Source organism: Arachis hypogaea, chromosome 5 (genome assembly GCF_003086295.3).
Source record: "Arachis hypogaea cultivar Tifrunner chromosome 5, arahy.Tifrunner.gnm2.J5K5, whole genome shotgun sequence".
In the NCBI taxonomy this organism is placed as follows: Eukaryota; Viridiplantae; Streptophyta; class Magnoliopsida; order Fabales; family Fabaceae; genus Arachis; species Arachis hypogaea.
The window spans coordinates 102,384,837-102,404,798 of NC_092040.1; the positions used below are offsets into that span (position 1 = coordinate 102,384,837).

Sequence of the window (19,962 nt, forward strand, 5' to 3'; positions counted from 1 at the left end):
TGAACAATTCAATCAATCAACAATCAATAAAATTTCTTCATCTTTTCTTTTCTTTCATTATTATCCTTTCACAATTTTATTATTTTTGCATACTCTTTCCATTTTATTAAGTATTACTCTTCCAGCATCTTTGTACTTTTTTTGTTCTTTTCAAATTTAATACTCATGCTTTACTTTAAAACTTTTTGTTTGGTAAATTTTTATTTCATAAGTCAATTACATTATTTAGAATTTGTATTTTGTCAATGTGACTTACTCAACGATCGTAACCTATACATGTTATGTAACTTGTCATGAGTAAATCCTCATATTGGTCTTCGAGATTGACGCCGTGCACCAAAATCGTTTCTGAGATTTTAATTGCATCAATTACGTCTTTGAGATTAAAAAAATTGCACCATAGTAGTGCCTGACCCGTTTTCCGTTAACGATGCACTGATGTGACTTGATAATGTAGACCTTTGGTGACACGTGTCACCTCATGATTTGGCCACGTGTAACGATATGATGACGTATCGGTCAACGACACGTGGCATGCTGACATGGATGGGTATGCCACGTGTCACAATGCTATTTTGTCACGTGTCAGATTATGCCACGTGTTGCAATGATATTTGTCCACGTGTCATCCACTATGTCATCGTTATATGTGCACCAAATTGATCCTTTTACTTTGTATCAAATGACTTATTTTAGTTTCTGAAATTGAATGCCGTGCACTAAATTAGTCCTTTTATCAGTTTTTTCTCATTTTTTTATAAATTTAAAATTCTCAATATTTTTTATACATTAATTTTAATTATATTTTCATTATACTTATTTTATAATAAATTTTTTAATTAATAATGTTAACTTGTATCATTACAGTACATGTTAACTAAAACCAAAACTTTATTATTGCCTCTTGTATTTATTTGTATCTGTTTTAATAGTGTTTAAATCATGGTTACAATAAGTATTTATATTGATTAATAGTGTAATATATGAAAAAGTCGCCTAACTAAGTTATAGATAAAATGAATTATTATAATCGACAGTATAAAGCTATCTTATTAATTTAGTGAGAAGTTAATTATATGGAAAATCGGATATTTTAAAAATGGATGGGAATAATGAATTTATATTAGTTAATAAGTGCCTTATCAAGTATTCCTAAAATATTTATTAAAATATTAAATATTAAAAAAATTATATTAAGGAATATTATTATAGTCTTAACTTACACTCTTTATTAAATCAATATCAATATGTCACATAATTCTTTTAATAAAATATTGTAGAAAAAAATTGTATAATTAAAACTAATATTTTAAAAATATTTTATAAGAACACTTATATTTAAATAATTTGTGAAAAGATAAAATTAAAATTAGTGTATTCAAATATATAATGAGAATTTTAAATTTATAAAAAAAATGAAAAAAAATTGATGAAGAGGCTAATTTGGTGCACGACATTCAATTTTAGAGACTAAAATGAGTTATTTGATACAAAGTAAAGAACCAATTTAGTGCACATGTAACGATGACATAGTGGATGACACGTGGACAAATAGCATTGCGACACGTGGCATAATCTGACACATGGCAAAATAGCATTGTAATACGTGGCATATCCATCCATGTCAGCATGCCACGTGTCGTTGGTCGACACGTCATCATACTGTTACACGTGGCCAAACCACGGGGTGACACATGTCACCAAAGGTTTACGTCATCAAGCCACGTCAGCACATCGTTAACGGAAAACTGGTCCGGGACTACTATGGTGTAATTTTTCCAATCTCAAAGACGTAATTAGTGCAATTATAATCTCAAAGACGATTTTAATGCACGGCGTCAATCTCAATAACCACTATGAAAATTTAGTCAACATATCATTATAGTACAAATTCTATGTTATTATTTTTATCGTATTCATTATGTATATAAGGGTATTTAAGTAAATTATCTTTCACGTGAATTTCACAATCACATATAGCAGGTATTTCAATTTTCGTTTCCCGTTCCTATTTATTCGTGGGATAGATCCTCATTCCCGTGAAAATTTTGCAAATACCCCTTATCCCTCGGTCGCAGATAATCTCAACAGGTATTTATGGGTGCAAGTTTTTTTTGCCGAAAATACAACTATGTAACGATTCAACTATTCAGATTGTTATAAAATTCATATTCAAGAATACTATCTTCTTCCAATTCTACAGAATCTATTTTACTTTCTTTGTCTCAAAAAATGTTAATATATTGAAGATACTATAATATGGCAAAATGATCAAAGAATTAAAGAATCATTGAATTGCTCTATGATAACTCTAAGTATGTGTGTTTTGGTTGCAATTGATGACATAAAATCTCATAATATATTATCATCGAAGGAAGCAAGCCCCCATCCCAAAAATAATAAAAATAATTAAAAATTTTCAACATCAAATAAATAAAGATTCATATAAATGAATTTTGTTAGTCACCAAAAAAAATATAAATGAATTTGTTGGACTATTAATCTAAAATAGAGCAGCAACCAATCAAACAAAAGCAGTCAACAAAACAAACAAAAAGCCTGGAACACCAAAACGAATGAGTCTTGTTGCACTTGATAACAACAAATAAATATTTAATTATAAATTTTTATCTAATATAAAAATTTAGTTATAATAATTTATACTAATAAATTATAATTTAAATGAGATTGTTTTTACATACTAACCTAAAGATTGCGGGTTAAAGTCTTCTTATTTTTAGTAAAAAAAAATTATAATATTTTAAACTCTAAAAACTTAAGTAAGAATTTGATAAACTATAACAACTAACAAAATAATTAAATTTAACTATTATTGTTATTTTTGGTATTATTTAGGGTTAAGTACTGAAATCGTCCTTAAGGTTTGGGGTGAAAATTAAAATCGCCCATAACCTTTATACGGTTCCGCTACGTTACCAACAGCATATCTGCCAACTTCTGCCAACTCTATTTATAATTGTGTTTCATGGGAGTGTGTTTGTGGATGTGTCTAATAAAAATGTTTTTTTTTTATAACTGTGTTTAATAGAAGTGTCTTTATAGATATATTTTATGGATGTGTCTCTTTATATATGTATTTAAAATATATTAATTATTAGACACATCTACGAACACACTTCCATGAAACACAAATATAAATAAGAGTTGGCAGAAGTTGGCAGATAATATGTTGGTACCATATACTTTTCCTTTTTTGTTATTAAAATCATTCTTAACGTTATAAAACGTTATAAAATCGTCCTTTTTCACCCCAAACTTTAGTTACGATTTTGTAACGTTAAGAATTATTTTAATAACAAAAAAAATCGGAGACGATTTTAATTTTCACCCCAAACCTTAGATTCAGTACTTAACCCTATTATTTATAATTATTATTATTTGATGGATCAATTTTTTTTTTCTCGAGCATAATGAAACCATTACTCCCCTAAAGCTGACAAAATTGAGAGGACTATTTCCGCACAGTTAGTAAACTCCCTCTGTCCCTCAAACTTAGACAACAGCGAAAATGTTGTCATCCTCAACCTCAAGGATCTCTTTGATTTTTAGGTATTCTCTTCTCCAAATCCCTAATTTTGTTTCCTTCCCTTCCTCTTCATCCCTTCACTCTCATTCTGAGCCCCCATCCCTTCGCCAAGTTGATGAAGCTGTTGATTCCTTCACTCGCATGCTCTCTATGCGTCATACTCCTCCCATCATCCAATTTAACAAGATTTTGGGTTCCCTTTCCAAGACCAAGCATTTCCACGCCGCCGTTTCCCTTTTTCAGCAATTGCAAGCCAGGGGAATTGCGCCCAGCATAGTCACTTTGAATATCTTAATCAATTGTTGCTGCGGCATGGGTCGTATGACGCTTGCTTTCTCTGTATTGGCCAAGATTTTCAGAATGGATTATCAACCTGATACGGTAACGTTGACAACAATCCTGAAAGGTCTCTATCTCTGTAGTAGTGTTGAAAAAGCAGTGCGCTTTCATGACAGAGTGCTGGCTCATGGATTTCAGTTTAATCAAGTCACTTATGGGACCTTGATTACTGGGCTCTGTAAGACCGGACACATATCAGCTGCTATTCAAGTGCTGAGAAAGATTCCACGGCATGGGATTGTTCCTAATGTCTTCATGTACAACGCAATTATTGATAGCCTCTGCAAGGTTACACTTGTAAGTCAGGCTTTTCATTTATACTCTGAAATGCTTGCTAAGGGAATTTCTCCCACTGTTATCACCTACAACACTCTAATTTATGGATTGTGCCTTGCTGGTCAACTCAAGGAAGCCATTGATTTGTTAAGTGATATGGTGCCTAGGAACATTACTCCAAATGTTTATACCTATAATACTTTGATTGATGGGCTATGCAAGGAAGGAAAGATCAAAGATGCTAAGAGTGTATTGGCTGTAATGGCAAAACGTGGTGTGAAACCAGATCTAGTTACTTATAACAGCCTAATGGATGGATATTGTTTGATTAATCAGGTGAATAAGGCAAAATATGTATTCAACACAATGGCCCAAAGTAGAGTGTCACTTGATGTTCAAAGTTACAATATCATGATTAATGGCTTTTGCAAAAGTAAAATGGTCGATGAAGCCCTGAATCTCTTTGAAGAAATGCGTCGTAAGTACTTGGTTCCAAACACGGTAACTTACAGCACTCTTATTGATGGCTTGAGCAAATCAAAGAGAATCTCTTGTGCTTTGGAGCTTCTTGTCAAGATGCATGAAAGAGGTCAACCCACTAACGTAGTCACTTACAATTCTTTGTTGGATGGGATGTTCAATATCAAACGAGTTGACAAGGCACTTATGTTATTCAAGGAAATGAAAGAGAGTGGCATTGATCCAGATATATATACATACAACATACTTATAGATGGTCTGTGTAAAAGTGGAAGACTTCAAAATGCAAAAGAGATATTTCAAGATCTTTCAATTAAAGGCTGTTCTCCAGATGTGAGGACTTACAATATTATGATCCATGGGCTCTGCAAAGAGGGATTGTTTGAAGAAGCATTGGCCCTGCTGTCGGAAATGGAAGGCAATGGTCGCTTACCAGATGCTGTGACTTTTGAAACTGTTATTCGTGCTTTGTTTGAAAAAGATGAGAATGACATGGCGGAGAAACTTCTTCGGGAAATGGTTGTTAGAGGCTTATTGAATTGTTAAAAGAAGGTAAGATACATCAACTCAAATTGAAATTACATCTCATTGTTGCTGAATATGTATCATAGTTTTGTAAATTCTCTGTCTGTCGGGTCAGAGGACTTTGGCAATGCCATAACATTAATTAATTTTGCACTTCCGATTTTTGCAATTGCTATCATCCTTTTTAATTTCACTACTTTAATGATTATTTAGATGATATTCCTAGTTATAGCTTACAGATTTAGTGTTAAGATCTCTTTATAGCAATAGAGTGTTCTTTACTGTTATTCTATGAGATCATATATTTATCATGCTACAATCTAAGCAAAACTAAAAAGATTGAACATTTTGTGTTGTTGTTTGTTGTTTGTTCTCTGGTATTTTGCCGTGCAACTTATTTTTCCTTATCTTTGTAGGTATCGTATATAAATCAAACTAATTCCTATGACTGTTTTATCATATAAGCAACCATGAATTATTGTTTATTGGATTGGATCCTCCAGGAACTGTCATACCTGTTAAGGATTTATTCTTAAGCTATATGGTTTTTCACTTCCATCTTAAAATTAAACCCACCTTCTAAAATGCATGTCCCCTTTTTTCTTCATCCTGAGCAACATCGAGTTAAGTTTATTATGGTTCAGTTGTCTCAAAATTTTTGGCTTTTACTTAATTATTGCTACTCAGTTGTAATATTTGGAAATCACTCCTGCTGAAAATATGTACATTATGAAGTACTTTTTCAGAGGATGTTTTTCTCTTAATTCTTAGATAAATTACCTCGTTATTTCTTGTCTGGATCCTGTGTAGACGTTATTCCGTTGTCTCTGACTCTCTGATTATTAGCATTTTAAAAAAACTCTTACTGGCTTGGAGTTTCATCGTGTGTTGTTGTGACAGAGGTGTTAAAAGTGAAACAATACAGAACTCTTTAAATTGAATTTGATTTTATTTGGTGAATTTCTTTGCATTTATTTATTTTTGATTAATGTTGTTCTGGAAGGATTACTTTTAATGACTCTGAAGTCTGAACTTTATATTTGCTATGCAGAGGAGGTTTGTACAGACTAATTCATCTGCCAAACAATCAATTAGATGAGCGAAGGCAGTTGAGATGGCCCTCGATACTGTAAGATTCTGTTTTCTTTTATTGCGATGTAGTTTCATTAAGCATATTATTGCCATAATCAGTGAAACTCAGTTGACGTGACATATATCTCTTGAATCTACAGGCCCGAGGAATAAACCATTTGCACAACTGCACTCCAGTGTTTGTACACCGTGATTTGAAGTCACTAAATCTTCTTGTTGATAAAAATTGGGTTGTGAAGGTGTTAACTAATTGTCATGATTGAATTTTCTTGATAGCATGCTGAATGCTACCTGTAGATATGGTTTAATTTTTTTTTTCACCCTTTCTTTTTTCTTTTGTATAGTTAACTGCAGATTAACTGCAGGAACAGTAAGCTGTCATAATCCTTATTTCTAAGCTCAAATACTGTGTCATACCCTCTGCCTTCTGAATTATTCGTTCTTTCATGTTCTTGTTCTACATTTTGCTGCATATTTTTTATGTTCGTTGTGCTTTATATTCTTCTAAATCTACACAAACATACACAAATGGAGGCATTTGCTATTATCTTTTAACAAAAAATTTGGAAAACCAGGAGCTTCTTACCGTTTAAAAATTCATTATGTTTGGCATGTTATATTAATCCTTTTGTGATGATGAATACCTATCTTTAGCCTCGGCTTATGTTATGTTCAATTTATAATACAATTACTAGTTCTATGTGCCAAGAAAATGTCGATTGAATAGGGTTTGAGAGAATGAGAAGGAAGAAAACACAGTGAGAAAGAAAAGAGGATTTGAAGAGAAAGACAAGAAATTTATGATCTGCATTACTAGTGAGCTTATCACTAATCTGTGCTTATGTATAGAGAAGGGTAGCTTGCTGTGCAAGCTAATATAAAAGGCACAACAGTCCGTTCATTCTTAAGTTAGTTATGATAGCTGTAACTAACAGCTCCCCTATGTAGCTGGCACTGTTCTAACAACCAACAGTTCTTTCATAACTAACTCTTGTAACTCTTCTCTAGACTTTACCAACTCACTCTACTACGATGAATGGTCTTTGGTAACAAATGAGCAAATCTTTCATAATTTGGTTGAGGCCTAAAGTTATTGTTTGGTAAGAGTTTCAAATAGGTCTGTGTCCTCTGATAATTGCCAAATGGGGCCTTAGTGTAACTACATGCTTTTCATCTCTACCTCAAGCTCCTCTCTTTCCTATGCGTGATCAGTTCCAATATTCTGCACGTATTTAGTTTTGCAGCTAAGCGTTTGTTTGGCATTGCAATATATTCATTTTTTATGACATGTTGCAGGCCGAGTGGATGGTGCCTGAAGTGTTAAGAAATGAATCTTCAAATGAAAAGTAAGCTCAGTTATCATTGGTTTTCATCATTAATTTTTTCTTTATTTTGCTTGTGGAGGAGGATTTCATAGACGGTGTTCCTCTCTAACCTGAATCATCTGGCATAGGGAAAAATAAGTTGGAATTTTTTTACATATAAGTGTTGTTCTTTGGCTTCCTTGTCTCGTCGTTCTTCTCATTGGTTTTGCCACCCTTTTAAGGCATTCATAATTTTATGATTATAACAAGTGGTGATTGGATATCCAGGTGCGATGTTTATACTTGGGAGTCATGTTATGGGAGCTCTCTACTTTGCAACAGCCCTGGGGTGGAATGAATCGGATGCAAGTTGTGGGTGCTGTCGGTTTCCAGCATTATTGCCTTGTCATTACAGATGATATGGACCCTGCTGTCACGGATATTATCAAGCAATGCTGCAGACGTGAGTGTACTCTTCAATCATTTTATCCGTATTCTAAGATATCAGAACTCTTGCTTATAGCATTCTGAAAACCACTTGTTCTATCGGATATGAATAATCACATGAAAGGAAATACACATTTGATCTTGCCAAGGTACAGTTTTGTTTCAATATAACCATTTTTTTAATAAAAAATCCATATAAAGTGCAAGCCAGTTTTAAGAAACCTCTGTAATGATGACTCGTTTTCTCTTAAAGATTTTTATGCATGATAGGGACTTGATTACACAATTTTTAAACTATAAGACTTGGTCGAAAACTAGGGACTTGACGAGTTGTATAGTATTTTTGCTCATTCAGTCCTATAAGGCTGTGATTCTTTTCAGTCTTGACCCTTTCCTTTCTTTTTTTTTTTTAATTTCTTTCTTCCCATTTACTTTTAAATTTTTTTCAGTGGAGTCATTATCAGTTTGTACCATTTGTTTGTGTACACAATTCTTTGTAATTTTGCTGTAATCAATTCTAAATTTTAATGTGCATAAATTATGAAATGTTGCAGTTGTAGGCTTGAATGGAAAAAAAAATTGATAGTGCGTGGAAATTATTTGGTGCTGTAAATGCAAATTGGATAAGCTTTTTATTCTTTTTTTGTTTTTCATTTTTTTATTTGGATGGGTTTAAGTATAATGTCTAAGGTTTGGTTTGGTAAAATTTTTTAAAAAACTATTTTTCATTTAAAAGCACAAATTTTTTATTTTGCATTTGGTATATAAGAAAGATTATGTATTTGTACTTACAAATTTTAAAAAATAGAAGTGTTTTTAAAAGCATTTAAGATGAAATTTTTTAAAAATAATTTTACATATTAAAATTAAAAAATCTAATATAATCTTATACATTAATTGATATCTAAATATAATTTTTTTATTAACGTATATTATAGTATTTTTAAATTTTAAAAGTTATTTTACCAAATGCTATTATTACTTGTATTTATTGAAAATTAGTTTTAATTTAATTTATTAAGTATAAATGTTATCATTTTTAAAATGTTATCTTTTAAAAGTTAATTTCTATAAATTACTTTTAAAAAGTAAAAATTTTACTAAACAAAGCCTAAATTCTTCACCTTTCTTGCTAAAAGAATAATATTGTTTATATTTTTATCAAACTCGTAAATATAATGTCTTTTAGTTTAAATTTGATGGAAAAAAATATAAAAGTGCTTTAGTATTTTATTATATACATATATTTAATACGTGGTGATATATTTGTAAAAATAATATGAATAGTTATTTAAGATATAAAATAATTTATATTTTCTGTATATTAAATTAATACTTTTTATCTTTTAAAATGATTTTTTTAGCGGATCAAACATAAATTTTTGTTAGTTTAGTCAACATTTCTTTTTTTTTTTAGAAAAGTAATTGAGAAGCCAATTCAAACAGATTAATTGTAGTAACAAAGAGAAAAGAGTAAATACTCAAATTGATTTCTAAAAGATTATTCGATCTTCAAATTGATCACCAAAAGATAAATTTTTCCTAATTAAAATTGTCTCCAAAAAATTTAAAAATAGTCACCTTAGTCTTTTCGTCTATTATTTGACAAACCACATTAATATTTACTTGCCTGGCCGTTAGTGTCCCATGTCAACAAAAGCTTCAAAGGAGTCGTTTTCTTCGGTCACCTTTTTCAACCATTTTTCATGACGGTCTATTCCATCCTTCTTCTCAAAACAGAATATCTATCTAATCCAATTCTTCACCTTTAGTTCTCACCTCCAGCAGAAAAGGATGTTTGGCTTTGTGACGTTTATTGATCCACAAACTGTTAAAACCATTTTAGACAAAGGGAATCTCCATTATGTTCGTGAGTCTCGGGTGCTTGTTAAACCTTACCGGGAGAAGTCAAAGGTTATTGAAAGGTACTTCCTTGTCTAATGTTCCTTCGGTTAATTTACATTTTAGCTTGGAATTGAATGCTTAAACTCTGGATTTAAGCTTGAAATGTGGGTACAATTGTACTTGACATTAGAAAGGGTTCTTGTTATAATTTGATTGTTTCTTGGTATAATTGTATCAATATCTGATTATCTTAAGGTTAATTTAGAGAAATTTACATATGATAATAGTATATATTAATTAATTTACTTTCGTCCTTTGTATATGAATGAAATTTAGTAATTTAATTTTATCCTTTGATCATGCTAGTTATATTGACAGATACCTCTTTTTCAAGAAATTTTTCATATCAACTTTAATTTGGTTGCAGGAAGTATGCTGATAGAATTCAGCACTCTATGTGTTACTCACCTCACCACATAGACATAGATTCTGAAATGAACTCAAGTGAGTATCATATTATCTTGTTTGAAATCTATATTACTTGTCCTGTTCATAAGACTTGTTCTGTGATCATTCTCTCGTTAGTCACTAAAATGACCATTTTCAATTTTTTTTGTAGTTCCAAGAAGTTGTGGGGATGTTAGATCTCTTACGAGACAACTGATGGAAGAGCAGGAGCAAGCGCTAGAACCAATAGAAATGCAAAGGAGACGTTTGGCAGCGTTGCAGTTTGCCCAAAATTCTGTCTATTTCACTCCATTTTTGCTTCTCCACAAATGGAATGAGAACTTCAGAAGGTATGTAGTAGTAATATGAATTGCATTTATTTATTATGAAAACATTCTTTGTATCATTCTTTATAAGGCTACTTTACATTTTTCAGATCATTTCAATTTCAACTTTCATCTTCAAGAATCTTTCAAAAACACCCACATAAAGAAATATAGAGTTTAAATAGCCCAAGTCTAAAGGCATCAACTTTCTTTTAATACACTATACAGTACCAAGTAGCTTTGAAATTTAGTCAAAATCTCTGGCTTTTAAGATGAAGATAGTAGCAGGAGGATTATAAATTATTAGCAGGACTATATATTATATTATGCATAGTTTTCAACCATATTGTATCCTTGTCTAGACTCTGGCCAACTAGACGCTGCCCATGATGCAGTTCAACAACTTTGGCATTTAAAGAGAATAAGGGATTAGGGTTTATTCTCTTTAGGACTAATTTGACAAAAATTTTTAAATATATCTTGTCATCAACCATTTTGCACCAACCTGTCATGCTGATATGACACACTAATGGCTACATAAGAAGATTTAACGTTGTTATTGACGGAATGAACTGAGGGGAGACGGAAGGACTAACGTGACCATTTGTAAATATTTTGGGAACAATTCTGATTAATTTTATCTTTCGAGAACCAATTTGAAGATCGGATAATTTTTCAGAGACCAATTTAAGTATTTATTCAAAGAGAAAATATATCTTTTCAATTTGCTTTTTTTTAATTAATGTTATAAAATAGACTTACATTAAATTATCTTTATATAAAATTAATAGTTAAAATTTGTTAAATAATAATTTAGTTAAATTTATTAAATTATTTAATAATTTTTAAATATTATTTTTATATAAAAATATTTACATGTAATTTATTGTCTATAAAATATAATTTTTATCGGTGTTTTTTAAGTGAAATAAAAGAAGTAAAGAAAATGTGATATTATAATAAACGGCTATTGCTATGCTAATGAAACTTTTTTTTTTCTTCACATGATGAACTGAGGTAGCATACTCTAGAGCAGATACATCTACTTAGTCTTGAAAAGCTTTTCTGCTTTATTACAGAAGTTTTGTTTCCTCTATAGGATAAATAATTAGTGAAGTTTTTCTGCAGATGGGTCTCGAGACCCTGTTTGTGTGTTTTTTTAATTTTATTGATTGTTGTTACTATATTTTTTCTCTGCTTCTTGTGAGATTATTTTGGAATGATGTATATTAGAATCTCTTTGGGGGGTTTATTTATCAGGACTCAGATTTGGCCTTCTGCAGGTTTTTCATTGTATGTCCAAGACTCCAAATAGTAGTAGCTATTAAGTTTAGTTTAGGTAAACAGTTTAATTATTTTTTTTTTGAAAAAATAACTTAAATAATAAATGATTATATCAAAAGTAATTTATAAATAAATTATTTTGTATTTAGATTTTTAATTCTAAAAGTGTTTATTTTATAGAAATCTGATAAAAAGTAATAGTATTATGAGAGAAGTCATTTTTTAAAACTTCTCTATAAGCTCTTAAATAGCTTCTTAGAAAGCTACAATTTGATTTTGAAAATTACACTAGACATTAATACTACTGCTTTTCATAAGTTAAAAGCTCAAAAAAATTATTTTTGAAGCTTCCCAAGTCCTTAATGTTTAGAAATACATTTTACCCAAAGAAAAAAAAAACATGTTTAGAAATACATGTTGTTGAATGAAGGTTTAATTACTCTGTTGGTCCCTATAGTTTCGCGAAATTGTCAATTAGGTTTCTATTTTTTTTTCCTTTTAATTGGACTCCTGCACTAAATTTTTTTTTAATTGAATTCCTACACTTTTTTTTCTTTTATTTGAGTTTCTGCACCAATTTTTTTTAGTTGGGTTTCTATACAATTAAGTCAATTACTACTAAGAGAGACCTAATTAAAAAAAAATTGGTGAAGAAACTCAATTAAAAAGAAAAAAATATAGGGACCTAATTAAAAATTTTACGAAACTATAAGGACCAACAAAATAATTAAACCTTGAATGAATTCACTTAAAAAAAATTATTGAAATTAACAGACCTAAAGAGCTGTAATCGTTTCTTGGTAAAAGATTATTATTTAGCGTTCCTAAATCCTAATTTTAATGATAATAACTGATAACTATGGGGTGCAATATTTTCTTAGGTGACAATTTTTTATTTATTCCATTCAATCTTTTTCCAATGATAAGTTGATTTGTCAATATTGTTTAATAATTTTTTTAATATAAATAAACAATTATCAAGAGGCAGAAACAAAAATTAACTCTGATTAATTGTTAAAGCATAAATATTGTCTAAGTATAAATTTTCTAATATATTCTTTCCTAGCATAATATATAATATTTTTGGTTTTTCACTTCACTCGAAAAAATATATAGCAGAGTTGGACAAAATTTTATAAACTGGTGTATATTAAGTGTATCAGTAAAATTATGGTAAGTGTGATGCTAACCACTTCAAACATACTAATTCAGCCTCTTTTAACTTTATACTATTCAACAAATTTTCTAAACCATAAACAGTAAAATTATCTGTCGATATTATACTTCTCTAAAGTTAATATATCTCTTTGTTGTTATTATTATTATATTTAATTATTTTATTAACATTTATAATTTTATCAAATTTTTAATTAGTTTTTCAAATTTTAAAAATTTGTAATTAAATTTTTATACTAGATTAAAATTTTCACTTAGATCATCTCTTTTTTTATTAAAAAATACTATTTGTTTTAAAAGTAAATATTTTAAAATTATTAAAAATTTTTTAAATAAAATTAAATTACACAGTTGATTCTATATTTTTAATGAAATTGCAAATTGGTTCCTACGCCAATGAGAGTCTTTGATTTTTCCAAAAATGACGTCGTGTTTCTGGCACTACCACCATTAATTTCAAAAACGGCTTCACTCGCCGTGTCCAGATCCTCCACGGACCCGAGTGATTCTATATTTTTAATGAAATTGCAAATTGGTTCCTACGCCAATGAGAGTCTTTGATTTTTCCAAAAATGACGTCGTGTTTCTGGCACTACCACCATTAATTTCAAAAACGGCTTCACTCGCCGTGTCCAGATCCTCCACGGACCCGAGTGGTTCTGGTGCTAATAAAGCGAGACGCTATGGAGTTTGGTTTGCGAGGGCAAGAGGGTTAGGATGGTCCCTAACAAGATCCGGATGGCCAAGGGCGGGGAGGCATTGGCAGACGTTATGGAAAGGGAAGAGGATGAGGAGCTTCCTGCATTTTAAAACGGTGCGTTCGAGGATGAAGGCAATGATGGTGTTGGAGCGGTGGAGGGAAAGACGTTGATGGATGGTGAGTTCTTGGATTGGTATGTGCTTATGGGTGGGATTTATAGGCGTACTATGAGGGATTTGATTAGTAAGATTGAGTTGTTAGAGAGAAGGATTTTGTTGATGATGAGGAAAAGATTTTAATTATTGATAATTTAAATATAATTGGGATGAGTTGAATTGAGTTCATTCATGATAATAGTGCATATTATCGTGGTAGTTTGTATAATTGATGTAAATTTTGGTTTTTATTGTATGTTAATGAATTGAGAAAGTATAGGGAGTCAATGACCTAAGCGAACAATGTGCACAATGAAGGTTTAGAAAGTATTAGAGATATGATTATTAGTGTTACATTATCCTATTAGATTATGTTTTTGGGATGAGTGGTTTCAGAACATGGTATTAGAGTTCCAGATTCGGAAGGTCAAAATTTCGAACCTTGGTGAACCCAAAATTAAATTTTTATAACATGAGATGTTTATTATCTCTGATAGTATAGGTGATGTTTATTTTATTCATAAACCAAAGATTTAACCCGTTGTACACATTGTACGTTTAGGCCATTGGCTCCCTAGCACTACTCGAATGAATTTGGTCTTTAGCAATGAATTCGGCATTGTTGTTGTTAAAGTTGTATTATTGTTAAAGAAGAAGAACAAAAACGCTGAAAAGAGGAGGTGAAAAAAAAGAGAAAAGAGAAAGAAGAGGACATTATGATAAATGTGCGGTTTTTTATGGTAAATGTTATTGGGGACTTAATTACAAAAATTATATTTTGTACAAAGATTTAATTATAAACTTTTAAAGTATAGAAACTAATTTATAATTTTAGTAAAAATATAAAAGTTAATGGTGCAATTTAACTTTTAAATAACAATTAATAAAAATTTAATTATAAATTTTTATCTAATATAAAAATTTAATTATAATTTTTTAAATTTTAAAAGTTTAATTAAAATTTTGATCATTATAAAGACTAATAAAATAATTAAATTTTATTGTTATTGTTGTTGTGGTCGTTGTTTGATAGATCACCTTTTCTTCTCGAGCATAATGAAACCATTACTCCCCCAAGCCTTGTAATTTATATGGTATATACTGTATACGTCCAATTCATAAAATTGATAAAAGCAAAAAAAAAAAAAAAATCAATAGAACCCAAGTAAAAGGGGACTTGAGTCTGGAGACCTTTCATTAGTATGGGGGGTGTTGGAAACAGAGGACTATTTCCACAGAGTTAGCAAACTCCCTCAAACTTCGACAACAGCGACAGTGCGAATCTCTAAAATTAAAATGTTGTCATCCTCAACCTCAAGGATCACTTTCATTTTTAGGTATTCTCTTCTTCAAATCCCTAATTTTCTTTCCTTCCCTTCCTCTTCATCCCTTCACTCTCATTCTGAGCCCCCATCCCTTCGCCAAGTTGATGAAGCTGTTGATTCCTTCACTCGCATGCTCTCTATGCGTCGCCCTCCGTCCATCATCCAATTCACCAAGATTTTGGGATCTCTTGCCAAGACCAACCATTTTCCTACCAACCTTAATCAATGGGCTCTGTAAGACCGGACACACATCAGCTGCTATTCAAGTGTTGAGAAACATCCCACGGTATGGCATTGCTCCTAATGTCTTCATGTACAGCGCAATTATTGATAGCCTCTGTAAGGATACACTTGTAAGTCAGGCTTTTCATTTATTCTCTGAAATGCTTGCTAAGGGAATTTCTCCCAATGTTATCACATACAGTTCTCTCATTTTTGGATTGTGTCTTGAGGGTCAATATAAGGAAGCCATTGATTTGTTAAGTGATATGGGGCTTAGAAACATTACTCCAAATGTTCGTACCTATAGTATTTTGATCGATGGGCTATGCAAGGAAGGAAAGATCAAAGATGCTAAGAGTGTATTGGCTGTAATGGCAAAACATGGTGTGAAACCAGATGTGGTTACTTATAACAGCTTAATGGACGGATATTGTTTGGTTAATCAGGTAAATAAGGCAAAATATATATTCAACACAATGGCCCAAATTAGAGTGTCACCCAATGTTCGAAGTTACAGTATCATGATTAATGGCTTCTGCAAAAGTAAAATGGTCGATGAAGCCTTGAATCTCTTTGAAGAAATGCGTCGCAAGAACTTGGTTCCAGACACGGTAACTTACAGCACTCTTATTGATGGCTTGAGCAAATCGAAGAGAATCTCCCGTGCTTTGGAGCTTCTTATCGAGATGCATCATAGAGGTCAACCCGCTAATGTAGTCACTTACAATTCGTTGTTAGATGGGATGTTCAAAAACCAACAACCTAACGAGGCATTTATGTTATTCAATCAAATGAAAGAGTCTGCCATTGATCTCGATATATTCACTTACAATATACTTATAGATGGCCTATGCAAAGGTGGAAGACTTATAGATGCAAAAGAGATTTTTCAAGATCTTTCCTTTAAAGGCTATCGTCCAAATGTGAGGACATACAATATTATTATCAATGGGCTCTGCAAAGAGGGCTTGTTTGAAGAAGCATTGGCACTCTTGTTAAAAATGGAAGGCAATGGTTGCTTACCAGATGCTGTGACTTTTGAAACTGTTATCCGTGCTTTGTTTGAAAAAAATGAGAATGACATGGCTGAGAAACTTCTTCGGGAAATGGTTGCTAGAGGCTTATTGAATTGATAAAAGAAGGTAAGATACATCAACTCAAATTGAAATTACATCTCATTGTTGCTGAATATGTATCATAGTTTTGTAAATTCTGTGTCTGTTGGGTCAGAGGACTTTGGCAATGCCATGACATCAATATAATTCTGTTATTCTGTTGTGCAACTTATTTTTCCGTAACTTTGTAGGGACCAAATATATATATATCAAACTAATTCCTATGACTGTTTTATCATAAGCAACCATTAGCTATTGTTTATTTGATTGAATCCTCTGGGAATTGTTGTAAAAGCAAATTTAAGTAGGTAATAAGGATTTATTCTCAGGCTATATAGTTTTCACTTCCATCTTAAAAATAAACCCACCTTCAAAAATGCATGTCCCCTTTTCTCATCAACCTAAGCAACATCGAGTCAAGGTTAATATGGTTCATTTATCTCAAAATTTTTTGCCATTTTCTTAAATAATGCTACTCAGTTGTATTGCTTGGAAATTGCTTCTGTTGAAAATATGTACATTATGAAGTAATTTTTCGGTGAATGTTTTCTGTTAATTCTTAGATAAATTACCTCGTTATTTCTTGTGTAGACATTATTCTATTGTCTCTGTTTATTAGCATTTTGAAAAAAGTTACTAGCTTGGAGTTTTGTTTTGTGGTGTTTGAGATGGGAATGTTAAAACTTAAAAGTGAAACAATATAGAATTCTTTGGAATTGCAGTTGATTTTATTTGGTAAATCTATTTGCATAATTATTGCATTTATTTATTTATTATTTATTTTCAATTAGATGTTGGACTATGATATAGCTTTATTGCTGAATATTTCATATTATGAAACTGCTTTTGATCTTGTACTGGTGGTTGACTTAGGTTGAGGCTTGACATGGCTTTCATCCTTGTGTTTCTTCTCAAAGGTAGAATTTCATTTCATGAAAATTAAGATTTGGGTCCACGATGGACCACTTACAAGACTAAAAGAGAGATTTCCCAACGAAACTTATCTAAATCAGGAAACAACATTGAAAGGGAAGGAAAGAGTAAAGTGAAAACTTCTTCTTCAGACATTTCTCATCTTCTTTGCATTCCTCAGTCAAGCAAGCATGCTTGGAATTCTGATTCACTCCTTCTGACTCGTTCAAGGACACAAGCCTTATCGAACTCTTCACCGGCAAACATGAATCTGTTGCGAGCCTTCCATATCTCCCACATCAGGTTTGCAGCTTCTCTCTATTTCTTCACGCCATTTCTGCTTCTTTTCAATTTCTCAGTTAACTCCATCCACCGTTGCCATACTTCTTGGTCCATTTGACTTCCAGGGACTCCAATTTCGGATCTGAGCCAAGTGGACCATGACTGACCACAGCTAATTATGCAGTGTTGGACTGTTTCTTCCATCGCGACACACCTTCGACAGGTTGGGGGTATTGTTCTGATTCTTCCATGGAGTTGTTGGTTCACTGGCAATCCCTTGTGCATTACTTTCCAGAGGAAGATTCTTATTTTCGGTTGCACTTTCAGGTCCCAAATAGAAGTCTAGAGCTTCTTCTGCTGGCAGTGGAGTGGCATCAGCTCGAGTGGAGGGTGGTAGAACTAGTGTGCCAGTAAATATCCTGAAGCCACAGTGTAGCAACCCTTTTTCTCCCTTGGCCAGGTAACTGAATCATCCCCTTCCCCAATTTCAGTTTGTAAAATATTCTGTGCAATATCTGTACTGAATTGTTCTGCAATGAGCTGTTAGTTCCATTGCTTGTTTTCGTTTAGGAGTTGATTAACCCAAATTAGTTGTGAGTTAGTAGGAATTAACATCTGAGTAGATAATGCTTGTTGATTTTTGATCCAAGAGTCCTCCATTTACATATGGGTAAATACCAATCTACCATGTTATATGTATAAATTTAACTGGCTTTTGGCCCCTTCGGAATCAATTATGAGACACTAGAGTTCTTCTAAACTAATTTGGTTTCTAGTTGAACCCATACTCACTAGATTTTAAACTTCAAAAATCACTTCATCTCAAACGGATGAAATATTGCTGTTGCTATAAGCTTTGCAAAGCCAATCTTTGCATTATAATTTGGTTCTTCATTTATATACTTCCATTCTAACTTTGTGTGGTGCGTGCTGCATAAAACAGTTTTAGACTTAAGCAAACAGTACTCCAAACATTTGATACTGCAAAGGGAATAATTTTGTTTTATGGTGAGAGTATATGATATGCAATGTGTTTTGGATATTGCAATTTGCAAGTTCATCAAGAACAAGATGGCTGTGTCATCAAGAGTTGTTTGAGACTCTACAGGAAGGGAAAATTTTAATATAGTTAACCAATTCTTTGTTCATTTTCACTGACATACAAAATGGGAGCTCAAGTTGAATAGTAACTTTTAATTTTTTTTTTTCAGTTTTCGTTATGCAATCTACAATGCAGTTCTTTTCAGGTTTTACCATTTGTAGGCATAGGTAATTTAACTTTTGTTATGTCATTAAAAAGTTGCGATTCTACCTTGGAGCAGAAGAAAAAATGGTTAACTATATTAAAACTTTTGGTGCTGGTAATTGTTGGCGCTATAAATTGTGACCGCTAGTATATTTTATATGTAGTATTTATTATGAAATGTAAATATAAAATTTACTAATATTATATGATAATTTTTTTTGTCAATATTATATGATAATTTATTATTTATTGTTAATTTTCTAGTATTAGTTCCTGCAAAATATCATAGGTTAAGTTTCACCTAATCAATTTATAAGAAGTTATTATATTGTACATGTAACTAATTTTTATATTATTGAATTTGATTTATATTGTTTATTATTGTCTTATATATTATTGAATTTGAATTAAATTAATAATAATTTCATGTGACTTCATATATAGTCTAGTTAATACAATATATTTAGAAAGTAGAAACAGATATTACAGTAAAAGACATGAATGACTAATATATTTCTAGTCATGAGAACACGATACTCAAGTGTTTTTCTTCTCTACCACCTCAATACATCAAATCTATTAAAATCTTTGGTTACATCATCTTCTAAATACCTATCTATCTCATTCTTATTGAGTTTACTTGGCTTAATTTTCTATGTTTGCTTCCATTTTCTCAAAGGATCTTTAATCATATTGCTATCATTTTCACTTATTTTTAAACTAAAATTTGGTTCAATATATGAAGAAAAATTTGCATTTTAAGTGTTCGCTAATTTTGCCTCCAAATACTAATTTTCCCTGCACATATCCTTCCAATTCTTAATTTTCGATCATCATTCTATCATAATTTCTCTCCAAATAATTTTTTTTACCACCATCATTCAACGATGGTGAACACTTTCAGGACTCCAATAATA

General features: G+C 31.3%; 2 protein-coding genes across 10 annotated transcripts; both read left to right on the forward strand.

Moving 5' to 3' along the window:
• The first annotated feature begins 3,424 nt into the window (after nt 1-3,424).
• Nucleotides 3,425-11,915, forward strand: LOC112802347 (uncharacterized). Of its 3 annotated transcripts, XM_072237657.1 has the most exons (9): nt 3,446-5,194; nt 6,219-6,296; nt 6,400-6,498; nt 7,556-7,605; nt 7,852-8,026; nt 9,783-9,935; nt 10,283-10,359; nt 10,475-10,652; nt 10,739-11,129. In XM_072237657.1, the coding sequence occupies exon 1, from the start codon at nt 3,530-3,532 to the stop codon at nt 5,186-5,188; it is 1,659 nt and encodes a 552-aa protein (XP_072093758.1). In that variant the 5' UTR covers nt 3,446-3,529; the 3' UTR covers nt 5,189-5,194; nt 6,219-6,296; nt 6,400-6,498; nt 7,556-7,605; nt 7,852-8,026; nt 9,783-9,935; nt 10,283-10,359; nt 10,475-10,652; nt 10,739-11,129. The 3 variants fall into 3 exon arrangements, with proteins under 3 accessions (XP_025701310.2, XP_072093758.1, XP_029154333.2); XM_025845525.3 differs by having other exon boundaries at nt 3,425-5,194; nt 9,857-9,935; nt 10,475-11,915; XM_029298500.2 differs by having other exon boundaries at nt 10,475-11,129.
• Nucleotides 11,916-15,061: 3,146 nt separating this feature from the next.
• LOC114927701 (uncharacterized) lies at nt 15,062-19,298 on the forward strand. 7 transcript variants are annotated; one of them, XM_029298506.2, is made up of 5 exons: nt 15,062-16,632; nt 17,479-17,522; nt 17,619-17,820; nt 17,925-18,022; nt 18,127-19,298. In XM_029298506.2, exon 1 carries the CDS (start codon nt 15,373-15,375, stop codon nt 16,621-16,623), a length of 1,251 nt encoding a protein of 416 aa, XP_029154339.1. In that variant the 5' UTR covers nt 15,062-15,372; the 3' UTR covers nt 16,624-16,632; nt 17,479-17,522; nt 17,619-17,820; nt 17,925-18,022; nt 18,127-19,298. The 7 variants fall into 7 exon arrangements, with proteins under 7 accessions (XP_029154339.1, XP_029154337.1, XP_072093759.1 ...); XM_072237658.1 differs by having other exon boundaries at nt 15,101-16,632; nt 17,925-18,029; XM_072237660.1 differs by having other exon boundaries at nt 15,107-16,632; nt 17,984-18,022; nt 18,127-18,989.
• The last annotated feature ends 664 nt before the right edge of the window (nt 19,299-19,962 follow it).

Coding starts and splice junctions, on each gene's coding strand:
- LOC114927701 (XM_029298506.2), top strand. CDS start 15,373: ATGAAGCTGTTGATTCCTTCACTCGCATGCTCTCTATGCGTCGCCCTC.
- LOC112802347 (XM_025845525.3), top strand. CDS start 3,530: ATGTTGTCATCCTCAACCTCAAGGATCTCTTTGATTTTTAGGTATTCT.